We start from the raw sequence: 23,460 nt of genomic DNA, 5'->3' as shown, positions 1-23,460 counted from the left end.
ATGCCAACAGTGTCACCATTGTAATATCTTCTGGCCATTTTCTACATAGCAGTTCGACCCAGTTCCTCCATTTGACATTTCATGTACAATGGATCCTTGGTGTCTGCTAGGGTTTGGTTCCAGGATGGTGTTCCTTATATGAAATGGCAAAATCAAGTTTTTCTTTTTGGATTTTTAAAAAATGTTCCCAAACCATGGATAATGAAATCCATGGGGACAGAGGGACACATTGTAAATCAATAGCATTTGAAATGCTTTTGTTTGAAGCAACCTCTTGAAAAGTAGCCAGGATGCCTGTGCCTAAGAATTCCATAATGCAGGCACCACCATATATCTGTTGTATCTAAGGAAATACATGCCAAATGTTCCTTCAGGACACACAGTGAAACAGGTATGATTCCCAACCCATATCTTTTACACTGAGGAATTGAGAGTCCTTGCCACTTGTCAGCTAATTCTAGACTCTAGGGTCTTCTCCATCAACTTTTGATCTACTTCATGCCCAGCTGATGTTGCTGCTTAAAGCCAGATAGTCAGACTTTGAGAAATGGGAACATTACTTTTCACAAATGTTACTATTTTCTAATGGTGTGTATTGTGGAGAGTTCTTCAACAGCTGTGGCTGTCATTTGGAATTTTCTCTCCCTTTCATCTAGTGGCAGAGTCTGTCTGGTTTCAACTCTTTGAAGTTGAAGAACCATTGGTCTCACTGTCCCACCAGGATGAGAACTTCTCTGTTTTTGTCTCCATTAGGTTTGCCACAGATTGCTCTGCTCATCTGTTCCCTCATAACAATAGTATGACACATTCCTAGTTATTGCTGTAAGCTAACTATGTAAATTACAGTACACATACTAATCATGAAATATATGTATTCTGGACCATAAGTCTCTATCATCATCAGATCTGGTAATTTTAAATGCATTTGTGTAAATGACACTGTGTCATCTTATGAAGCTCACTTAAAAAGCAATAAACACGATTTCCTTCTTCAAATAACAATAATAGTTTGGTCTAATTGTTTAAATAATTTTCCATGGTGAATAAGTAAAGTGAGGAAACAGAGGAATTCTATCTCATGGTATATCATACGGTATACAGTTCCATGGTTTGTATCTATATTTCAATGGTCTCTAAGTAAAGCAGCTCCTCTGGCTGCCGATAAGCTTCTGGTCCTAATTCAAAGTGCAGGTTATCATCTACAAAGCCCTAAGCAGTTTGGGTCTTGCCTATCTTCGCGATCACATCTTCCCCTATGAACCAGTGCAGGTTTAAAGAGGCCCTCCTCTCACTCCCGCCACCATCACAAGCACGGTTGGTGGGGATGAGAGAGGGGGTTTTCATGATGCCTGCCCCACGGCTCTGGAACTCCCACCACGGGAAGATTAGACTAGCCCCCACTCTGCCTGCCTTCTGCAGGGAATTAAAAACCTGGATGTTCCAGTGTGGATTTGATGACAGTTAGTCCCTGCCCATGAATGTCCAGCCCAATTTATGAATAGGTTGTACCCATCACTTTGCCCCCCTCCCCACTCTGGCCCCTCAGTCTGTTTTTTGCACATACCATGCCCAGACCCCTCCCTCTCTAGTTTAATTATGTCCATTATACTCCTGTTCACTGGCTGCCAAGTTGATTTGATATAGTTTAAACGCTGTTTTTTATGTCTTGCTGCTTTAAGTGTGCTATAATTGACTACTATATGTTATTATGTTTTATACTGCATTTTCTTTTTTGTTTGTGTTGACAAATGTTGTTGTACATTTTGGGTCTGGTACCACTTGTAAGCAGCCTTGAGTCCCTTCCGGGAGATGGTGGCGGGGTATAAAAATAAAGCAGTAGTAGTTAAGCCATTTATTCTTCAAGAAGCATAACTTGTCCTTTAAAGGTATACAAACAGCAGAGAGATTAGCAAAATAATATTCAATGGCCTGGAACAATAAAACTTCAGAATCAGCACTTTGAACAGAGGACCAGGAAACAAAGGGATAATGAGGTATTTTTAATGCCTAGTGTTAACTGATGCCTGCAAAAGTTAGCATTCTACTTTTTGAATGGGTTCTCTGGTACATTCTGAACCTTCAAAGCTGATTTTACATTTTAGTCTACAAGTTATCAATGCATGGATTAGGAAAATACATATATAGAGAGAGGATAATACTGTAATACTGAATAGCCCTGTCCACAAGCACTATACAAGTAAAAGTGTAATGTATTTAAAATCTGAGTAATAGCAACCCTGTGGTTAACTAATGCAGAGATCTGAATATTAAAGCTGTTTCATGAATATCTTTCATGAAGGTCACTGCAATTACTGCAGTCCTCCAGCTGTGATCATTTATTTGGTTGAAATATATAGTGTTTCACAGATGTTTAGCAATAACTTTGAAACACTTGGCCATGTTAATATATTTGCTACAAATTAATATTACGGTGAGATATTGGTTAATCATTTCTACAGACTTCTTAAAGGGCTTGACAAAAATGACAGCTAAAATGGTACAATTATCCAAATTAATTATGTTCTAATAATTTTAAGCGGGGACTAGAATTTTATGTGCTAAATGTCATCCTCTTTTTCCTCTCACAGAAAAAGGCTTTTCATAGGTATATTTCAGATTGTCATTTCCAAGCTATGGTGCAGTCCGTCCAAGATTAAGCACTTTAAAACCATTACTTTATCATTCAGGATTGTTAACCATGTGCTATTGCACAGCATAGATAACACTGCAGAAAAGATCTAAAGCTATTAAGCATACATTCTTTTTTATACATGTTGAGCATTCCTTATCTAGAATTCCAAAATTCAAAATTGTCCACATGGGTAGTTGAGACAGTGACAGTTTTGCTTTCTCGTGGTTCAGTTGACACACATATTATTTCATGCACAAAATATTTAAAAACATTGTGTATTCAATTGCCTTCAGGGTATGTATATCAGGTATATGGTTGTCCCTCCGCTTTTTTGAAATCTAGGGATGCACCCGCAAATATGGAGAGTCAACTGTATATGAAGCATAATGCATTTCATTTTTAGACTTGTGTCTCATTTCCAATATCACTCATATGTATGCCTATGCAAACACAGGGGTACCAAAATAATGCTTAAAACCCAAAATCCAAAACACTTCTGGTCCCACAGTATTCCAGAACACGCCTGGAATATTGTGTCCAGTTTAAGGGAGATGTTGACAGGCTGGAATGTGATGAAAATGATCAAGTGTCTGGAGAGCAAGCCCTATGAGGAGCGACTTAAACTGCTGGGCATGTTTAGCCTGCAGAAGAGAAGGCTGCGAGGAGACATGATACCCATGTGAGGGGAAGTCACAGGGACAAGGGAGCAAGTTTGTTTTCTGCTGCCCTGGAGAGTAGGATGTGGAACAATGGCTTCAAACTACACAAAAGGAGATTCCACCTGAACATCAGGAAGAACTTCCTAACTGTGAGAGCTGTTCAGCAGTGGAACTCACTGCCCCGGAGTGTAGTGGAGGCTCTTTCTTTGGAGGCTTTTTAACAGAGGCTCGATGGCCATCTGTCAGGGGTGCTTCAAATGCGATTTTCCTGCTTCTTGGCAGGGGGTTGGGCTGGATGGCCCACGAGGTCTCTTCTAACTCTATGATTCTATGGGTCAAGCATTTTGGAGAAGGGATATCCAGCCAGTATATTTTGTGTAAGACTATGCATATCTGCTTTTTTAAAAAATCACTGAATTCAGTGGAACCTACTTCTAAGAAACTAGATATATAGGATTGTTACCTTCAGAATTGTTCCCCATACTGTCACAAGAATTCACACCAACTGTTAAAACAATCCTTTTGATTTTTTTTCTGCACAAATTCTGGAAGGTGGGACATTACTTCATACTGAGCCAGACCCTTGTTCCATGTAGCCCACATTTGTCACAAGTCACAGTCTGTGCCAGTGTCTCTCTAACCTTGCAAGGAGGATTAATTTCTAGCCTTATCTGGAGACACCAGGAACACAAAATCAGCCCTTCTGCATGCTAAATACATGTGCTCTACCAGCAAGCTATGGCTCCTTCATAATAGTATGGGTATGCTCAGAGATACTCAAACAATTGGCTATTTTCCATTCTAAACTCTAACCCAGCACTACTTCTGCACATATCTAAAGATATATCCATTGCACTCTTCACCTAAGGCATTCTGTTTCAATGTAGAAATTCCCTTGTAGCTAAACAATACAAAAGTGCATTTATTTTGTGATGCTACTAGACATTATTCATGTCTCTAGACTTGTATGGTGAGTTTTTCTTATTTTTTCCTTATATTTGACAGTACCTTAGAGCAATGGAAATCAAATTTGTTGTAAACATAGTCACAGGAAATGTTAGGAAGAAATCCCTGCCAAATGTATATAGGAATTATAGAATTAAAATACAAGAGAATTGAAAATAACTTTGCCTTCACAAACATCCCATTCAGAATCAGTCTCACTTTTGCACCAGTTATTAACAAGGGAAAATTATTCTAATCTCTGTGAAAATATGCTTTGTTATCCTGGTTTATTTAGCTTCACATTAAACTCCTCTATAAATATTGAAACGAAATAAAGTAATAAAACATAAAGTTGTGTGCTAAAAATGAATTCATTGTTATAGTTAATAGAAGCTGTTTCATATTCATGTTTCATTAATGTTTTATATCTGTAAAAAAAAGTCTAATTTTAATATGCCCTTTTACCAGGCGCTAATGGAAATTTTGATGGATCATAAAATGTGGGTTGAGAATAAAAGGCATATTTCTGTAGTAAGAGCTACATTCAACAGTGCAAGAGTTTCCTAGACTATTTATTTTGTGTATCACCATTTCCAATTTATTTAGTGATCTTGTTATCTTAGATGCAGGAGAAGAAGGGTATAGTGACTCTCATGTTGAACTTCCGAAGACAGCCATATTTCAGGCGTATTCTATTTTCCTGAGATATTTACTACATTCTGGTCCTGGGTCTTGCAACAAAAGTACACTTTGTATTCTAATCAATTTTGTTGATTGCCTGTTTTTGGCAATTACAATATTACATGATGCAAGGATGGGGAAGTTGAGGCCCTTGCAGGATTTCAAGCCACATCATCCCTGGCGAACATGTTAGGTAACCAAGGATGGTGGAAGTTGTGGGTGAGCAATATCTGGAGGGCCAACCCAATCTTAAGTACAGAACAAAATTAAAACTGAGCAGCTTTACATAAAATTAACTATTGCCCATTACCTAATGATAAATATCACCTTCTTGAAAGGTGGAAGGCAACACTTCCTCCAGTGTTGCCTTCCAAGCTGAGCACATTTTTGTTTTGGTTGTCCTTCACTGGTGAAACTCATCTGAAAAACTCTTGTATCCACTGATGGGCCATTCACAGTCCACAAAGTGCAATTATTCCACTTTGACTGACATGGTTTATTGTATGAGATCTTAGGTTTAGGACAAGACATTAACGTTTTCATCCAGAGAGATCTAGTGCCCCACTAACCACCAGCCACAGCAGTTAAAGTGAAATCATAGCGCTATAACTTTTTTCCATCTCAATCTAAAAGCCATTTGCTCCCATAAAGCACCCCCTATTTTCTTCCAAAGCAATAAGTGTTATGTCTTCCTCTTCTGCTTCTGAGGAGGAGTTGAAAGTGGAGAAGGCGGAAGAGGAAGGGGCTGGGGATTCTGGGCAGATGGTGAGGCTTGCTCAGGATTGGTGAAGATGAGGGAGGCATGCTGGTTGTTCCTACTTTTCAAGAATGCCAAAGGGTGCAACAAGCAAGGTGTTGGTCAGCCAGGATTGCGGAAAAGACTTGCAGCAATCATACCATTTCCTGAGGGCTATATATAAATCAGGAGCAGAAGAAACGGCAGTTGCTGGCAGCAACTGATCCATTGAGACTTGATCCTGTATCTGTACCAGCTGGAAGCTTCGTCTTTGTAAGTGTTTGTTGCCTGGAGAAGAAATTGACTTGTTTTGTGAACTTGCCTTTTGTGAAATTGCTTTTGTGAATGTGATTTTGCTACTTTAAACTTTGCTGAAGTAAAGCTTTTTGAGTTTTATTAAACTTGGTTTTAAGGCTATTCTTGGGGCAAAACTGAACAATAAGCAGATTTTTACAAGACAGAAATGCCATGGCTACAGCCAAAATGAAGGCAGTCTTTGCCCATAAAGTTATTTTGGATTAAATCTTGCATAATCCCATAGCATTAGTCTTGTTTTCCTCTCTTTCTTGGAATTCATCTGAAACATTAAGAGGATTGATTAGATCCCCACCACCAATTCCCTGCCATGGAGGAAGGGTCTTGCCTGTGAGAGACATACCATAACTGGAAGAAATGGGTACCATATCCTCAGGTACTTTGTTTAATACTATGGCAAAGCCTAGGTAAGAGTAATTAATAATCCATAATTAGGAGTAACTAATGAGCTGTAAAGAAAGATATAGCTCTTATGAACTGCCCATTAAAAAAATGTTGTTGTGTGATTTCAGATCCCCTAAATTGTAGGGTCTGGAAACCCAGAGTGCTAAGTAGCCAGAAGGTTGAAATAAGCATGAAGCCAGTCAAGTTGTAGCTAAGGTTTTCTCATCCTTCCCAAAGCTCTTGAAATTTATGTAGAGTTCTGGAAAAGGGAAAGCCTGCTGTGAAAACGGGTCAGGCTGCCAGCCTGTGTAGATATTCCACCAATAAATATAAAGGATGTTTAATTCTGCTGCCACCGTTTTGTGTTCATTTATGCTGAGGTTTAGAGATTCTGCTTTAAGCGAACTCTGCTTTAAGCGAAACAGTAACTGTTGGTTTATTTGTATCCTTCAAGTTACATAAGCGTGATGGTTTCAAGAGTATAAATGCTTGATGGTTACAATGATAGTTATTGATTCTTCTCTTATGAAGATGTTACTTTAAACATAGTTTCTGTGTGACTTTTGTTTACATATTTCCTCAGCCTTTCCTTCATAAAACTTTCATAATATTACTCCTGAAAACGGTTTCCTAAACAAAAACTACACTCCTTACCCGGATGCTGAAATTCCTGACTACTTTGCACTTTAAAACCTTCTACTACTAAATTTTATCTCCCAGCTCCTTGATATCAGCCAACTACATTAGCTATCCCCAGCTATCTGAAAAAGAATGTTCTGTTGGCCTCCTCTAACTGCCATTCTTGACTCCGCCCATCTCTCGTGCCTTAGTACCTGCTCATTTGCATCTGGCCAATCAGGCCACTCCTATGCAAATAGCTCCTTTCCCGGCTCTTCTACTCGATGAGAGCCACAAAATGGCTGTCTAAGTCAGATCTGTTACACCTGCTATAACAGAGAAGATGGATCCAGCTGACCCCACCCACAACTGGCATCACTCAGCAAGAGTGCACCTACACTGTGGAATCAATGCAGTTTGACACCACTATTAATTATGCAGTGTAGGTGAATCCTAAGTCAACAAACCCAAATGTACTCCACACTGGGAGAGCACAAGGTTTAGACCTCCAGTTACTAGGTTGCATAGGAAAGAAGCTTCTGCCCAAGAGTGCTGCTGTCTGACCAAACTGCAACTTCCATGATTCCATAACCCTGAGCCATGGCAGTTAAAGTGGTGTCAAACTGCATTGATTCCACAGTGTAGATGAACTCCTCTGTTATAGTAGGCTTTCCCTTTTCCAGAAAATTTCAAGGGCTTTGGGAAGGATGGGAAAAAGATACAACTTGGCCGGCTCATAGTTATATATTGTTTTTGACGGCCATTTGGAATACCTGTACCAGTCCCTGACTGGCTGAGAGATAGCCCAGCTAGGATCCAGGATCCCACTGGGTGGGGATTCTCTCTGATGACATTGCTGGTTGGTGCTCTTCAGTGGCAGGCAAAATAAACAGCTATCATTTGTTGGTTCAAAGTCTTTGTCCATTAACTGTTGATTCTACTTTAACTGCCATGGCTCAGTGCTATGGAATCATGGAAGTTGCAATTTGGTCGTACACCAGCGCTCTTAGGCAGGGCAGCCTAAAGATCTTTTAAAAGTCCAACTCCCATGATTCCATAGCATTGTTCTATGGCAGTTAGTTCTATCAGCCTGTATTAATTATACAGTGTAGGTAAACCCTAAGTCAACAAATCCAATTGTGCTCCACAATGAGAGAGAGCACAAGGTTTAGACCTCCAGTTATTAGGCTGCATGGGGAAAAAGCTTATAGTTTATAGCAAATGGTGATTTCTTGAAAGAATGGGTTGCTCAATCTTTATTTTTAAGACTCTTAAAAACTGCCAAGCTTTTGCAGTAAATGTTGAATAAATCGGCCTATGAAACAATAGAATAACACAAAAGTGAAAGTGCTTACATATTAATATATGGAGCATTGATGTCATTAAAAACAGAGCTTCAGAAAATTGCTTTTTAGACAATCTCCCATGATCAGTGGCCATACTGGCTGAAGACTTGGGAGTTATATTCCAAAAAGTAACTTTCCCAAGCTGTGATTAAAACGCCAATTGAACAACTGTATCTATGAAGTATGGTGCACTGCTTTCAGGAGAAAAATGCATTACAGTTTTATAGGACAGTAGGAGAGAATGGATGTCATTGGTGTTTAAATGCAAAGTTTATGTTTATGGCCTTTTTAGTCCATAGAGAATTTAAAAAATAGAATTAACCATCTTTGTAAGTGCTTACTGAGAATAGCATTTAATAAAATTTGCATTCAGTTCCTGAAAACTATTTTATATTCAGTACTTCCCAGTGTTTTTATTGTTAGATGCTGGAATTGAAATATGTAAGTACTCATTTCTAAAATGTAAAAGAATGTATTGAAAAACAGTTATGTTTCTATAATACTAAAAGCTTCCAATTTAGGAACAAGGCAGACAGAAAATTACAAAAACAAAATCTAACAATACAAAATAATTATTTGCTAGTGATGATTAGTCATTTTTGAAGTGCACTGATAAATGATGGCACTGTTATTACATTAATATAGAATCTAAGCATATTTCAGTTTGTTTTGTAATCTGGAAAATAATAACTGAAGGAATTTAAATAAATTCTCTTTTTAAAGTGATTGAAACAAAAACATTATACTTAGATTCTAAATGCTTTTACTTTTTGTGACAGTTGAGAACATTTTAAGATTTCACTTGCACATTTTAATGCAGCAATTTATGTTTGCTAAAATCCTGGGAGGGAAAAACTTGCAATGGATACAAAATTTGATGGGCAAGTTTAATAACCTAGAAGAACAAGTTGTCCTAAATTGGTTTGAGAGGTAACAGCTATATAACTGGAAAAAGGACTGGTTAGGTAAAAATCCCAGATGTAGAGTTAAATAAATATGAAGAATGGCCAAGTAAACTTGAAAAGCAAGAAATATCAGGGAAAGGATTAATTGGGAAACTATACAGTGGATTAATAGATGAAGAAATAAGGCTGAAGCTGTTAGAAAAGGTATGGGAAGGAGACCTAGGGTTTCTGATGGATCTTGACTAGAAAAGGGTTCTAAAGGAGAGAGTAGCTAAGAATCTGTCAATAAGAAAATGTGTACAAAGTCATATGGAGATGGTATACCACACCGGTTAAACTTCATCAAATGGATGGTAAACAAAGTAGCCTCTGCTGGAGATGTGGCATGCTCAAAGGAACGTATTTTCATTTATGGTACGAATGCCCCCAGTTGAAGAGTTTTTGGAACAATATATTTATCGAAATAAGTAACATTATAAGACTAAATGGAACCCCTAGTGGCGTAGTTGGTTGAACTGCTGAACTGCTGAACTTACTGACTGGAAGGTCACCAGTTCAGATTCAGGGAGCAGGATGAGCTCCTGCTGTTAACCCCAGCTTCTGCCAACCTAGCAGTTCAAAAACATGCAAATGTAAGGAGATCAATCAGTACTGCTCTTGCAGGAAGGTAACAGCATTCCACGCAGTCATACTGGCCACATGACCTTATGAGGTATCTATGGACAACTTTGGCTTGGAAATGAAGATGAGCACCAACCCCCAGAGTTGGTCACAACTGGATTTAATGTCAGTGGAAAACCTTTACCTTTACTATAGGACTAAACATCACCCCGGATGCAAGGTTAGTATTACTAATGTACTACACTACAAAGTTGAATTTAGAAATGGAAAATAAAGAAATTGTGATTATTTTAATCGCAGTGGCGAGACTTATAATGGCAAGGAATTGGAAAATAGTAACTAATCGCACGCTGGAAGCATGGTATGGGGAGGTATGGACCATAGCCTTAAATGATAAATTATCAGTGAAAATGAGGGTGTTCAGGGGGGAAACTAACAGATCAGGTTTTGATTCATATTGGTTGGTATTTATTAAATGTTTTAGAAAGTGGAAAAAGAAAACAGTACAACCTTGTTAGTCGGGAATTTTGGATATGGCATTTGGTTAATAGTTGACTCATAAATTTATGGCAAAGGAAAAGATACTTGTTCAGGCCTTGATGGTGGTGTTGTGTTTGTAAAATGTTCATTGTTTCGTGTTCTGTTTACATTGTAAGCTGTTAATGTATGTAAATAAAACTTATTTTTAAAAATGGATACCAATTTACATGAATGTGCAAGTCTTACTATATAGTAAAACACAGGTCCTTCTATAAAATGGCAAAGTCAAGGGCTTTTGCTTTCTTTTTAATATTTTCAAGCTTTGAATGGAGGAATCTATGCATGCAGAATCTGTGGCTAGAGAAGGCCAACTATAAATAAAACAATGTATATTTCCTGTTTACCTGTACTTCTACACTGATGTCTCTATATAATTCACAGATCCATGGCAGTTGCATTCAAAAGCATAGTTCTGAAAAGAAACATTGATAGATTTCTCCTATAATTAGGAGCCAAGATAACCATTGAAGAAGATATCTCCCAGCAACTCAGCTGAGAGAAAATTATTATCTGGAATTTATGTACTCGGAAACTCATTTCTCATAAAATAATAAATAATGAACATTATTATCTCAAGTAGCTCTCAAAAAGCAATAACTGTCTCTTTTATAATTTGTGCTTTGCTTAGTGCCAAACTGGATTTTCTGATTAAAACTGTTAAGATGGCAAGATTTCATTTTCATGTCAGATTTTTTTATTGATAAGGTGTCACACTATTCTAAAGAGCTTAAATTGAGAATGCAAGGGAAAAAAGCAAGCAAAGAGGTACTTTTAGGCTTCTTCATCAAATCTGTTTGGTAAACCAACAATTCCCGATCCAACTGTTTTTGTTTTCGCTCTGTTTCCATGTAATTGGTTACCAAAAAAATGCTTCCCCCCCCCCCCCAACAGAACTTGGCAAAATCAAGCAGGTCTTGAGTTAAGCTGATTAAATAAAAAAATTGGATAAATCTCATATTGCATACAATTCTCAACATGGAAGACAAACCACAGCATCCCAACATCCCAACGGAAAGGTCGCAGGTTCGAATCCGGGGAGGGGCGTGAGCTTCTGCTGTCAGCTCCAGCTTCTGCTAACCTAGCAGTTCGAAAACATGCAAATGTGAGAAGATCAATAGGTACCGCTCCGGCGGGGCGCTCCATGCAGTCATGCTGGCCACATGACCTTGGAGGTGTTTACGGACAACGCCGGCTCTTCGGCTTAGCAATGGAGATGAGCACCAACCCCAGAGTCGACACTACTGGAGTTATTTATTTATTTAAAAGTTTTGTATACCGACCTTCTCACCTCTCTTGAGAAACTCAGACCGGTTTCCAACCATAATATCATATACAGTCAATAAAACATCATACTTCATATTACAATAAAACATTAAACCATTAAAACAGCAATTACATTCAATAAATACAATGGTCAGTCGTCCCATTAAAATTGGTGTTCATCATCCTCCAGCCATATCTCAGGGTGTTGGCTCACTCGTCGAATGCCTGTCTCCATAACCACGTCTTCACCTGCTTCCTGAATGTCAGGATAGAAGGGGCGGTTCTGATCTCCGGTGGGAGAGAGTTTCAGAGTCGAGGGGCCACCACCGAGAAGACCCTGTCCCTCGTCCCCACCAGACGTGCTTGTGAGGCCGGTGGGACCGAGAGCAGGGTCTCTCCAGACGATCTTAATGTCAGGTGAAAACCTTTACCTTACCTATATCTTGTAAGCTGCTCTGAGTCGGGGTGAGAAGGGTGGCATATAAATGTTGTAAATAAATATAATCCAGATTATTTTAACCAATGAAACATACTGGGTAATATTTGTGAGTCACATACTCTCAGCTCCAGAAACCTCCCTTCCCTTATGAGGTTGCCTTAGGCCCTTTCTACACTGCCATATAATTCAAATTACCAAAGTATTGGTATCCAGATTGTCTGCTTTGAACTGAATTATAGGAGTCTACATTGCCATATAATCCAGTTCAAAGCAGATAGTCTGGTTTTTATATGGCAGTGCAGAAGGGGCCTCAGTCACTCTGTCATTAACATTCCTCATCAGGTCTTGTAAATTCAGTGCCTATGGCTTCCTGGAGTCGATCAACCTACAACACCTTTCAACCAGCAGTCCTGTTTAGCAAAGAACTGTGGGAGCTGTAGTCTTTGAAAAAGAAAGAAAGAAGAAGACCCGGATGGCCCAAGGTTCCGTACAGTAGGCTTAGCGGTGGCGTCATAACGGAAGTGCCCTTCTTGGGGAAGCAGGAAACCCAAGGCCTCCGCTGCCATCGAGTGAAGCGCGCGCTCCCCCTTCGGCAATTTCCGGAAAGGCGCGCCTCGTCGACACCACAGAAGCGAAAGGGGCGAGCAACGGTCATGGCTGCAGAGAGCCCCAGCTACCCGCGGAGCTCCATCGAGGACGATTTCAACTATGGCACCAACGTGGCGTCGGCCAGTGTGCACATCCGCCTGGGTAAAGGCCCCCCTTCTGTTTTTTAAGCGCCTCCTGGGACAGGAAATAGCCCTTCCTGGGCTTTGGAGGAACAGCTGGTACCTGTAGATCAGGTATGGGCAAACTTGGGCCCTCCCTTCAGGGGTTTTGGACTTCAACTCCCACCATTCCTAACAGCCTCAGGCCCCGCTTAAGCGGCTGAGGGGGAAAAGAAAGGGTCCTGAGGCTGTTAGGAATGGTGGGAGTTGAAGTCCAAAACCCCTGAAGGGAGGGCCCAAGTTTCCCATATTTCCCATTCCTGCTGTACATACTATTTCCTTTTACTATTTACTACCCAAATTAAACATGCAAGAGATGACATAGTGAAGATTTTCTCTCTTTGAGAGAGAGAAAAAGTGGTATATAAATAACAACAACAATGCCTATTTTAATAATAAATCCTAAACAACCAGAAGCCACATTTATTTGGCATCCACCAATCCCCATGGGTGCCGGTTCACTCTCAGTCTATTCTATATGAATTTGGGGTTTAGACTTGGGTCCCAACTCTAAGATCTCTCTTATCTATTTAATACAAGTCATCCTTCCACGTTCACTGGGGTTTAGGGGCACAGGACTCCTTGAAAGTGAGAAAAATGTGAATAACTGATTTACCCAGAGATTTCCAGAGAAGTTTTTTCTATAGAAATATCTAGATCTGCCCAGCATCACAAAGTGGTTAGATTTTGGTTGATGTTGATCATAAAATCATACTGGCAAACCTAGAGCAGTGGTTCTCAATTTGTAGGTCCCCAGATGTTTTGGCCTTCAACTCTCAGAAATCCTAACAACTGGTATACTGGTTGGCATTTCTGGGAATTGTAGGCCAAAACAACTGGGGACTACAAAAGCCAAACCCATAAACGTGGAGGGCCAGCTGTATTCCAAAATCTTAAATACATAACTCTTCTGTTCCCAAATGTTTCAGATGAGGAAGACTCAACTTGTATATCCAACTGTAGTGAGTAAATCAAGTACACATCGTTTTGCCACTTAGGGTGAAGCTATACTGTAGAATAAATGCAGCTTGACCTCATTTGAACTGTCATGACTCAATGATATGGAATCATGGGATATGTTTTACAAAGCCTTTAGCCTTCCCTGTCACAGAATGCGGGTGCCTCCCCAAACTACAATTCCTATGATTCTATATCATTGATACCAACTGCTGCTCTGAGATCAGAATGAAGAGAGGGGCCATGAAGGCAGTTTCATCTTGTCTCCTGAACTGTGCTTATAATATATTATCTATATAAGTAAAAATGTAATGTTCGTTGGTGGGATTAACAGAACTCAAAAACCACAGGACGAATTGACACCAAATTTGGACACAAGACACCTAACAACCCAATGTATGTCCTTCACTAAAAAAAAAAAATGATTTTGTCATTTGGGAGTTGTAGTTGCTGGGATTTATAGTTCACCTACAATCAAAGAGCATTCTGAACCCCACCAACGATGGAATCGAACCAAACTTGGCACACAGAACTCCCACGACCAACAGAACATACTGGAAGGGTTTGGTGGGCATTGACCTTGAGTTTGGGAGTTGTAGTTTACCTACATCCAGGGATCAGTGTGGACTCAAACAATGATGGATCTGGACCAAACTCTACATGAATACTCAATATGCCCAAATGTGAACACTGGTGTTTGGGGAAAATAGAATCTTGACATTTTGGAGTTGTAGTTGCTGGGATTTATAGTTTACCTACAATCACAGAGCATTCTGAACCCCACCAACGATAGAAATGGGCCAAACCTCCCACACAGAACCCCTGTGTGGGCCACAGCAACGCGTGGCAGGGAATAGCTAGTAATATAATATAATATATTGTATATACATATAATATTGATAATATTATAATGTAATACAATATACTACTAATAATATGATATTATAATTATATAGTTTATATTAAATGTAATGTTACTAATATTACAGTATAATGTTATAGTACAGTGTAATATATAATATTAATATTGTGCTATGTGCTATGATAATAATATAATGTATTGTATTTACTTTTTACTTGTAAGCCGCTCTGAGTCCCCTTCGGGATGAGAAGGGAGGCATATAAATGTCGTAAATAAATAAATAAAGTAGTAAATTTTATTGATTAGCCCTTGGCCATATCAAAATACCAAACCAAAGAAAAATGCTTGATAAAACTTGATTACATTCTATATAGTAAGATAACTAAAAGACTTATAACAATACAGTAAATAAATATGATAAAACCGAACATATACATCACATTTCTGTATTACCCCTACACTTTACCCTGATCAGCCCCACATCAGTAGTTATTTGAGGCATAGAAGTTTAAGTGTCAAACTGCATTAATTCTACAATGTAGATCTACCTTTAGCTTTTGTTACAAATTTGACCTTTTTCTTTGGACGAGCACTTCTCAATGTTTTTGAAACTTTGTTTTGTAAATACAAGTATTCCAGAACTTGAAAAAGATCCACAAGTGAAGGGATGATGTTGATAGCATTGGCCAACACACATTTTGATGCCTCAAATGTTAGCACTGTTTCTGGATATATTTGACCTGCTGATTTCAAAAATGGCATCAGATTACTTCTGTCAGCTCTAGTTTTTGAGACAGAACATATGCCAGATACAAATTATCTGCTCGCCAATGGAAATCATGATAACTATGTAATTTTCTGAACTGTGCCCCAAATAACCCCAGAACACCAAGAATTTGTTGTTGTTGTTGGGCCACCATATGCTAGTAAAATGGAAATAGAGAATAGAATGATTAGATGGAATATACAGATAATTCATAGCAACCGATTGTGTCAGTCATCTGACAGTTTAAGCAGCAGAGAATTATTGCCTTGTTAAACTACAGATCCTAGAGTCCATAGGATAGAAGTATGGCTGTTAAAAGTATAATCCTAGTGCTATAGTTTTGTGGTGTGAAAGAGTCCAGGCTTTCTGTGTGAAATGGAAGCCAGTTTTATTTCTCATGGTATGGATGTTGGGAATGGGCCGAGGAGCTATGAAACGTCAGAACAGAGGCCAGCAGTATACCCCTGTATGCTGCCTTTATATGTGTGCCCTTATTTTTCCTTTACATGCAAAGAAACCGAATCCCTCAGCCCAATATACCCTCCTTTGAATAGACTACCACTGCCTCTTTAATCCAGTTTGGGAATGAGTTGTTAAATGTCACAATTTAATTGTTTGCTTTGCCTTAAATACTTTTGGTTTTGCTTTTACTATTACTATTTGCTACATAAATTAAACATGCAGAAATGTGATAGTGAAAGAAGAAACTGAACTTGTTTCTTGCTGTGTGATGCTTAAAGCAAAGGTACCGTACCAGAAAAAGGCTGCCAAGATTAAATTTGGGGCTGTTATACAAACTATGTTAGTGAGCATTGTTGATTTTTTTTAAAAAAAGAAATTTATTTGGTTGTGGTTCTTATCTATCTTGTAATTATGCCCTGACCCCACGAAACCTGGGTTCCTACCATGTCAAGTTATGTTTTCTTTGTATACCTTCCTCATTTGCAATAATCTGACAAATAATATTTTAAGTAAGCTAGCAGTGATCATTGCCATCATTGCTTTTTCAGGGAATTGAAATGGTCAGATCTTGGAAGTCTTCCTATTAATGCAAAAATACAATGCTAAAATACTCTTTAAGCGTTGCCTCAACTATACAGAATAAATAGCTAAAGCAATTAAATTGTTCAAAGAAGGTAGGAATGCTGTACCTGTGTTTTTATATTCTGGTAAAGGCACAGTAATATAGGATTAGTAAAAATGACAACACCCATTAAGAAGTTCTTACACTGGCCCAAAGAGCCTTTGAACCAATAGCAGATTTAGGAGTTATTATTTTTTTCATTATCCGAATTAACTAATTCATCCATTGCAGGTGTCTAAGTTGAGATGGAGTCTCCAGATTTGGACTGTAGTTCCCAGCAACCCTAGTCAACATATTCAGTAGTGAGAAATGCTGGGATTTGCAGTTAACCAACAGCAGACATAAGCTGCTGGAAGAGTCATATATCTTCATCCATAACCATTTACTAGTCAGCTGTTAACATGATAATAGTAAACTCTTGTGACAAATGTGTTCTCCCAAGTTCTATTCATGAAGTACTGATCTAATTGAGCAGAGAAATAATGAGTTGAGCTAGTCATGTAGCTTCTCTGATGCATAACTTTGTCAGTGCTAAACAAGGTCAGAGTTAACCTGTAATAACCAGTTTTTAATTGTCATGGATACTATTAAAATTATTTTCTTTCACGTTTGACATGTGCTTCCTTGCTAGTTCATTTCTCTATTAAACTCAAAATATGGATTATTTTGTCATTGTAAATCACTTAAAAGGAACTTTAGCTAAATAATGGCTAAACTAAATGAATATGCTTTGTTTCCTGTGTCTTAGCTTTCCTGCGCAAAGTGTACAGCATACTTTCAGTTCAAATTTTCTTGACTACGGTGACCTCTGCAATTTTTCTGTACTCCAGTACTGTTCGAACTTTTGTACATGAAAGGTAAAGTCCTTGGAAAATTTACTTGCACGGGACTTGTCTTCCCTTTTGAAATAGAATTTGTTTCAAAAATTGAATTATATTTCTTTATTTATTAATATAATAATTATATGTATTTATATATTTATTTATTAAATTAGATTTTGGTCATCCTGTCCGTATTTATATGGACAGGATGACTGAAATTCAGTGCTGTTGCTTCCATTTCAGCAGAATGGGAAAGTCTCCTGTCTGTAGTTCTTTGCACCATCTCTTTTCTCCTCCTTCCCCTGAATTGCCTTTGTGGTGCACAAGGATAAGATTGGAGGGAGAAATGAACAAACTTTTTGTTTTCCAGTAGACTCTACTAGAGGTAGTCTATTAGTACATATTGCTCACTAGTATTTAATACCATATAAAACTGTGATGTAGATCTAGGGATTTTGCTTCTGCTGTTCCATTGGTTTTCTTCTCTCCCTCCCTCCCTTCCATTCTTTCTTTTTTCCTTTCTGTAATAGAAGCCTGGATCTTTTCCTGATAGAGAGAAAGGGTTGTGAAATTCCAAACTGACTTGGTGTTTGTTTCAGGATGTTGATAAAGGCAGAAGAGTGTGGTTTTTGCTTTCAAGATAAATATACTTGGGATAGAGAAAGCAATGATCTGCACCAACAATGTTTAAGAGGATAACTAGCACACATTTCTACATCTTCTTCTGTAAAGACATATTTAAGCATTTTAGATATTCATGTCATTATTTGATAAACTGTTTTACTCTCTAATGTTGTCTTTGTTCACTATTAAATCCTACAGCCCTGCTTTGCTCCTGTTATCCTTGCTTGGTTCTTTGGTTGTGGTTGTGGCACTTACACTGTACAGACATCAGCATCCAGTTAATTTATATCTCCTATTTGGATTTGTAAGTATTTGTATAATTTATGTTTAGATTTTGTGCAAATTTTAAATGTAGTCATATAGGTATTCTAGTGGGGTTGTACCCTTCATCTAAATCCTTTTGTTTCTTTGTTCTTCAAGGAGCCTTTTAACACCTGTCTATCTGAAATGTGTTCTGTCTTTTGTACGCTAAATTTCCTCCTATGTAGTCTTCTGACATGCATTTCAGGGAGAATATACTTTGGACTGAATCTGATTGTTAGTCCCAGGTAGCGTAGATCCATTGAATCATAAACACTTACATGCCAGTGATTAATTTAAGTTCTGAAAATATCAGGGCTCTTCACAGCACAATCTTTATTTATTTATTTCGGGTATTTTTACCCCGCCCTTCTCAACCCCCTAGGGGGGACAATAGCTGAGTGATGCTGTTGTATTGTGACTTTTAGATGATATTTGCTTCTCTTTTTCCCCCCCTCGTAGACCATTTTGGAAGCCCTGACTGTTGCTATTACAGGTAAATATTCAACCTTACTTATTTCTAATTATACAGGAAGGAAGGAACATCTTTTTTTGGTTTCTAATTGCCAGATAGAATTTGTCCTGAAGTTTTTGCCCTTAAGCTCCTATAAGCCCTTACCAGCATATTCAGTGGTGAGAGGTTGTGCGATTTATTGCTGTTGATTACTGAATTATGAAAAATGATGTATCCGCCCCTTCTTGCCCCTTTGTCATTCTGCCAAGGAGCCCTGGTGAAGGATCCTACTTGAACTTCATTCAGAAAAAGAGAAGTGTGCTACAAATGCTAATTTAGACATGTTTTAGCCTCTTGCCAAAATGATCGAGGGCATTAGACAAACGCAGAGTGCTTGGAGTTCTGATTCATTCCCTCCTCTACCCCATTTTGAAATATAAATAGAACAGCATCACTCCCTGAATAATAATAATGTTTGTGCATGGCTCTTTCATTTATTTCCTGAAATATCACTGGTTTTGTAGGCATCTTATTGACCATGAGTCAACAGTGCGATGTGGCAGCTTAAAAGCTAATACAATTCTAGGCAACAACAACAAGAGTATAGTGTCTAGAGTGAAGGCGGTATTAGTGCCACTATTCTCCCTTGGTTAGACCTCACCTGGAATGCTGTTTCCAGTTCTGGGTATCACAACGCAATAAGGATATTGACAAGTTGGAATGTGTGCAGAGAAGGGCAACCAAAATGGTCAAAAGTCTGCAGACCAAGCCCTTTGAAGAGCAGGGTATGTTTAACATGGAGAAGTAAATGTTCAGATGGGACATGATAGCCATGTTTAAATATTTAAAAGGATGTCATATTCAGGAGACATCAAACTTGTGTTCTGCTTCTCTGGAGATTAAGGCCCCTTCCACACTACCCTATATCCCAGGATTTCATCCCAGATTATCTGCTTTAAACTGGATTATGTTAGTCCCTACTGCCATATAACCTGAGATAAACAGATAATCTGGGATCAGATCCTGGGATATAGGGGCAGTGTGGAAGGGGCTAAGACACAGAATAGTGGATTCAAACTACAGGAAAAGGGATTCTATCTAAGCATTAGGAAAAACTTTCTAATGGGAAGAGGGATTCATAGGTGGAATACGCTTTCTCAGAGTGTGGTGGAGTCTTCTTTTCTTAAAGATTTTAAGCAAAAGTTGGTTGGTCATCTGTTGGAAATGGTTTTGATTGTGTGTTCCTAGATAGCGGGGGGTTAGACTGGATGGATCTTGGAGTCTCTTCCAACCTTATGATTCTATGCAGATGTGCATAGTTTTCAATGTAAATCAGATGTAACTCTCAAATACCAATTCTGCTTATGAGCATCATGGTTGCATTAATTGAAAATAACAAAATAATGATACCTTTTCTGTGATATGTAGTTTTAAGAATCATCATTTGCTTGTTGTCTTCTGTAGTGACTTTCTATGAAGTATCAGTTGTTCTTCAAGCATTTATTCTGACTACTGGTGTATTTCTGGCTCTCACTGCATATACTTTGCAGTCCAAAAGGGACTTCAGCAAAGCTGGAGCTGGGTAAGTGATTTTTGGGTTCCTCTTTTTCATGACTTATAGGAACATATTGATGGGTTTCTATAACCGACCTTTAAAAGTTAATTAATGTCACACAGGAATAGATAATAATGTCATTGCTGTAATTGTTACTGTGAAGGCTTATTTTGTGAAACCCTTTGGGTGGCCATACTGCTCACGTATGGGCAATATAATTGGTGCGGAGCAGAAATTTGTGGCATTTCTTATTTCTTATTACTAAATAGCAGGTGAAGTAACTGTATCGAACAAGGAATATACATCTTATAATAACAAATGAATACATATGTATAGACTATTATGCATCCTACATTCTGAGGGGTATATTTGTATATGAAAACAGTAGGGATCATCTAGAAGTTTCTGGATTACAGATCCCTGCAGAATTCTGGGAATTGCAGTGTAACAAAGTCTGAAAGTTTATGGGATTGCTATCCCAGTCTAACATGAAAGCCCTTTCTGAAAATAAAATCAATCCACTAATTTATATTCACAGGTTATTTGCTTGCTTATGGATACTTGTCTTGGCAAGTTTTCTAAAGGTAAGTTGTTGTCCTCCTGACTAATGCTGCAAAGCGTGCTGAACATATCTTTAAATGTAACAACTAAACCAAAATGAAAAAAAAATCCTGGATTAGATTTTTTTCTGTAATTTTTATTGCTATTCAAAAATCCTACATGGTGAAAGATAAGTTAATATTGTTTAATGAAAAAAGCAGTGATGTTGAAAGTATTAGCAAATTTAATTGCATTGTTATAGTTTAGATTGATTTGAACTATAGTTTACTTTTAGCAGGCTTTGTACCTGCAGAAGGCTTCACGGCCGGAATTACTGCTAGCCACATATACAGATGATATGTTAGGAAAGAATGCTGCTGAAAAATTGCCATACAGTCCAAAAAACTCGCAGTAACCCAGCCTTGGTTTTTACTCTATTCAGGCACTATGTTGAGCAATGTTTTTCAATCTGTTTCAAATCATGTTCTATTTTGCCAGTTAAGTCATCACACCAGATCAGTGGTTCCAAACCTTTGGGCCTCCAGGTGTTTTGGACTTCAACTCCCAGAAATCCTAGCCAGCTTACCAGCTGTTAGGAACTGTGGGAGCTGAAGTCCAAAACACCTGGAGACCCAAAGGTTGGGAACCACTGCACCAAACTATATTTAGGTTTCTTTAATCGTGGTTTGTCATTGTGATTATAGCAACTCCACCAAGATCTCCTGGTACCCATCTCTCTGTATACAAGCAGGATGTAAGAGCACAATTTATATTCTTCTTTGGAACAAGAATACCTGCCATATGTTAAGAAATGCATTGTAAAACTTGCAGCTGGGATATGAGAATTGTGTCTGTTTTGAAGTGAATTCAGACATGTCACTTTTGAGAAAAAAGCTCAACATCTAGGAGAATGTGACAGGTCTTCAAAGCAGAGGAAAATTTGAGTTTCAGGAATTGTCTAGATGTGCAATCAAGAAAATTGTGTCTTGCTGTGCATACATAACTTTCTGTAAACAAATAAAACATTTAAGTATAATTTCATTATTGATGTATCTGATTTTGAGGCGCTCTTATGAAATTACACTTAATATCTTTCTGTGTATTCTTTTGCTACAGTTTTTCTTCTACAGTGAAGTCGTCGAGGTGGTATTTGCTGCTGCAGGAGCTCTTGTGTTCTGTGGCTTTATCATCTATGACACTCATCTGCTAATGCACAAACTCTCCCCTGAAGAATACATACTGGCGGCAATCAACCTCTATTTGGACATCATCAATCTGTTTCTGCACCTGCTACGTTTGTTAGAAGCCTTTAATAAAAAGTAATTGGAAGTTGTTGAGACTTGTGAACCTGGGTGCAGCAGCTGAAGTGTTAATTAAGAGCTAGAAAAGCTGTCGCATTCTTTGAGATTGAAAGCTTGTCTTTGCATTCCATGGTGGCTTCAATGTTTTCTGTATAAAGGATGTTCTAGAGAGTTGGTGCTTATGATACTATTCTGAGATCAGCTAATTACACATTGCAGTCATCTTGGCTGTTTGCTAAAGGTTTCCTTCCATCCGTTCGCATATTATTATTGACTGAAAGACTTGCTCATCAACTTCCAATTGTACCAATAAGCACTATTAAAATTCTCTTTTATTTTGGCAGTAATTGCCACAGATGTGTCCTTTGAGATCAACAATTGTCACTGGTTGGATAGCATAAAACTCAGTCTTTAATTTCACCATTCAGCATTGAAGTTTTAAATAGCTGTGAATGTTTGTGGCGGTCATTTGTGAAGCCCTTGCAATCTAAGCAGTTTGATTTGAAGGAATATTCCAACAATTCTTCTTTTAAAACCTTTAATCTTCCTATAGGTAGAGGAAAGGATTGCATTTCCAGATAGTTTGTGTTTTGGAATGCTTAACCTTCATACAACCTTTGGCATTTTGGGGAAGAAATGTTTTGATTTTCTAAGTAGATACCTGTTTTTTAATGAATTTGGGTCTATCTGAAGCACCAGGATCTAGTGTTGAGTACTCCCTGCAGCAATGGACTGCTTTGGGTTCTTTATTCCAATTTTGTGAACTTTACGAAACTTAAAATATATATCTATTCATATCAAATAGTTTCTTATGGTTCTTTTGGAATGCTGAGATTTGAACTCCACTTTAGTTTCCTTTGAAAGCTTTTTTGATTGATATTCAGTAGGGGGTGAAATAATTCTGTGCCGTATAGAGTAATATTTATTGAGTGGTGTTTGCTTTGGTCATGTAGTACAGAGTGCTGGCAGGGGAAAGGACTCAATTACATTCCATCTGCTCTTCCATTAGGATGATATTTGGAAGTTACAAAATAAAATTTATGAAATGATGATTATGCAAGCCATTTGTCTCTTTATTTGCTTTTTTGTCTCATGCTGCAAGATTGTAAACCAATGTTTTCTGGATCATTAAGTAATTATGAGTAGAAAATTAATGTTGTGTTTGACAATTAGCACAATCCTATATGCCCCCACCACATGGGCGACAATATTCTTCATTTTAAACTTCTAGACTTGACAGTGTTTAGTTCCTAAAACTGCCTTCAATTAATATTCTTTTAACCTTGATAGCATTTTCTTCAGTCTCAGGAGTGTGAACCTGACAATGTAGCTCATAGATGTTTGA

At 38.1% G+C, this 23,460-nt stretch overlaps 1 protein-coding gene across 1 annotated transcript; it reads left to right on the top strand.

Annotated features, from left to right (window-relative positions):
• The first annotated feature begins 12,590 nt into the window (after positions 1-12,590).
• Positions 12,591-23,167, top strand: TMBIM4 (transmembrane BAX inhibitor motif containing 4). Its single transcript, XM_060777507.2, has 7 exons — positions 12,591-12,834; positions 17,269-17,377; positions 18,164-18,269; positions 18,728-18,761; positions 20,184-20,301; positions 20,813-20,858; positions 21,931-23,167. The coding sequence occupies exons 1-7, from the start codon at positions 12,738-12,740 to the stop codon at positions 22,135-22,137; spliced, it is 717 nt and encodes a 238-aa protein (XP_060633490.1). The 5' UTR covers positions 12,591-12,737; the 3' UTR covers positions 22,138-23,167.
• The last annotated feature ends 293 nt before the right edge of the window (positions 23,168-23,460 follow it).

This window comes from Anolis sagrei, chromosome 5 (genome assembly GCF_037176765.1).
Source record: "Anolis sagrei isolate rAnoSag1 chromosome 5, rAnoSag1.mat, whole genome shotgun sequence".
NCBI classification, from domain to species: domain Eukaryota; kingdom Metazoa; phylum Chordata; class Lepidosauria; order Squamata; family Dactyloidae; genus Anolis; species Anolis sagrei.
Note: the sequence above shows the minus strand (reverse complement) of the source record. Positions and strands in the feature narration are given on the sequence as shown.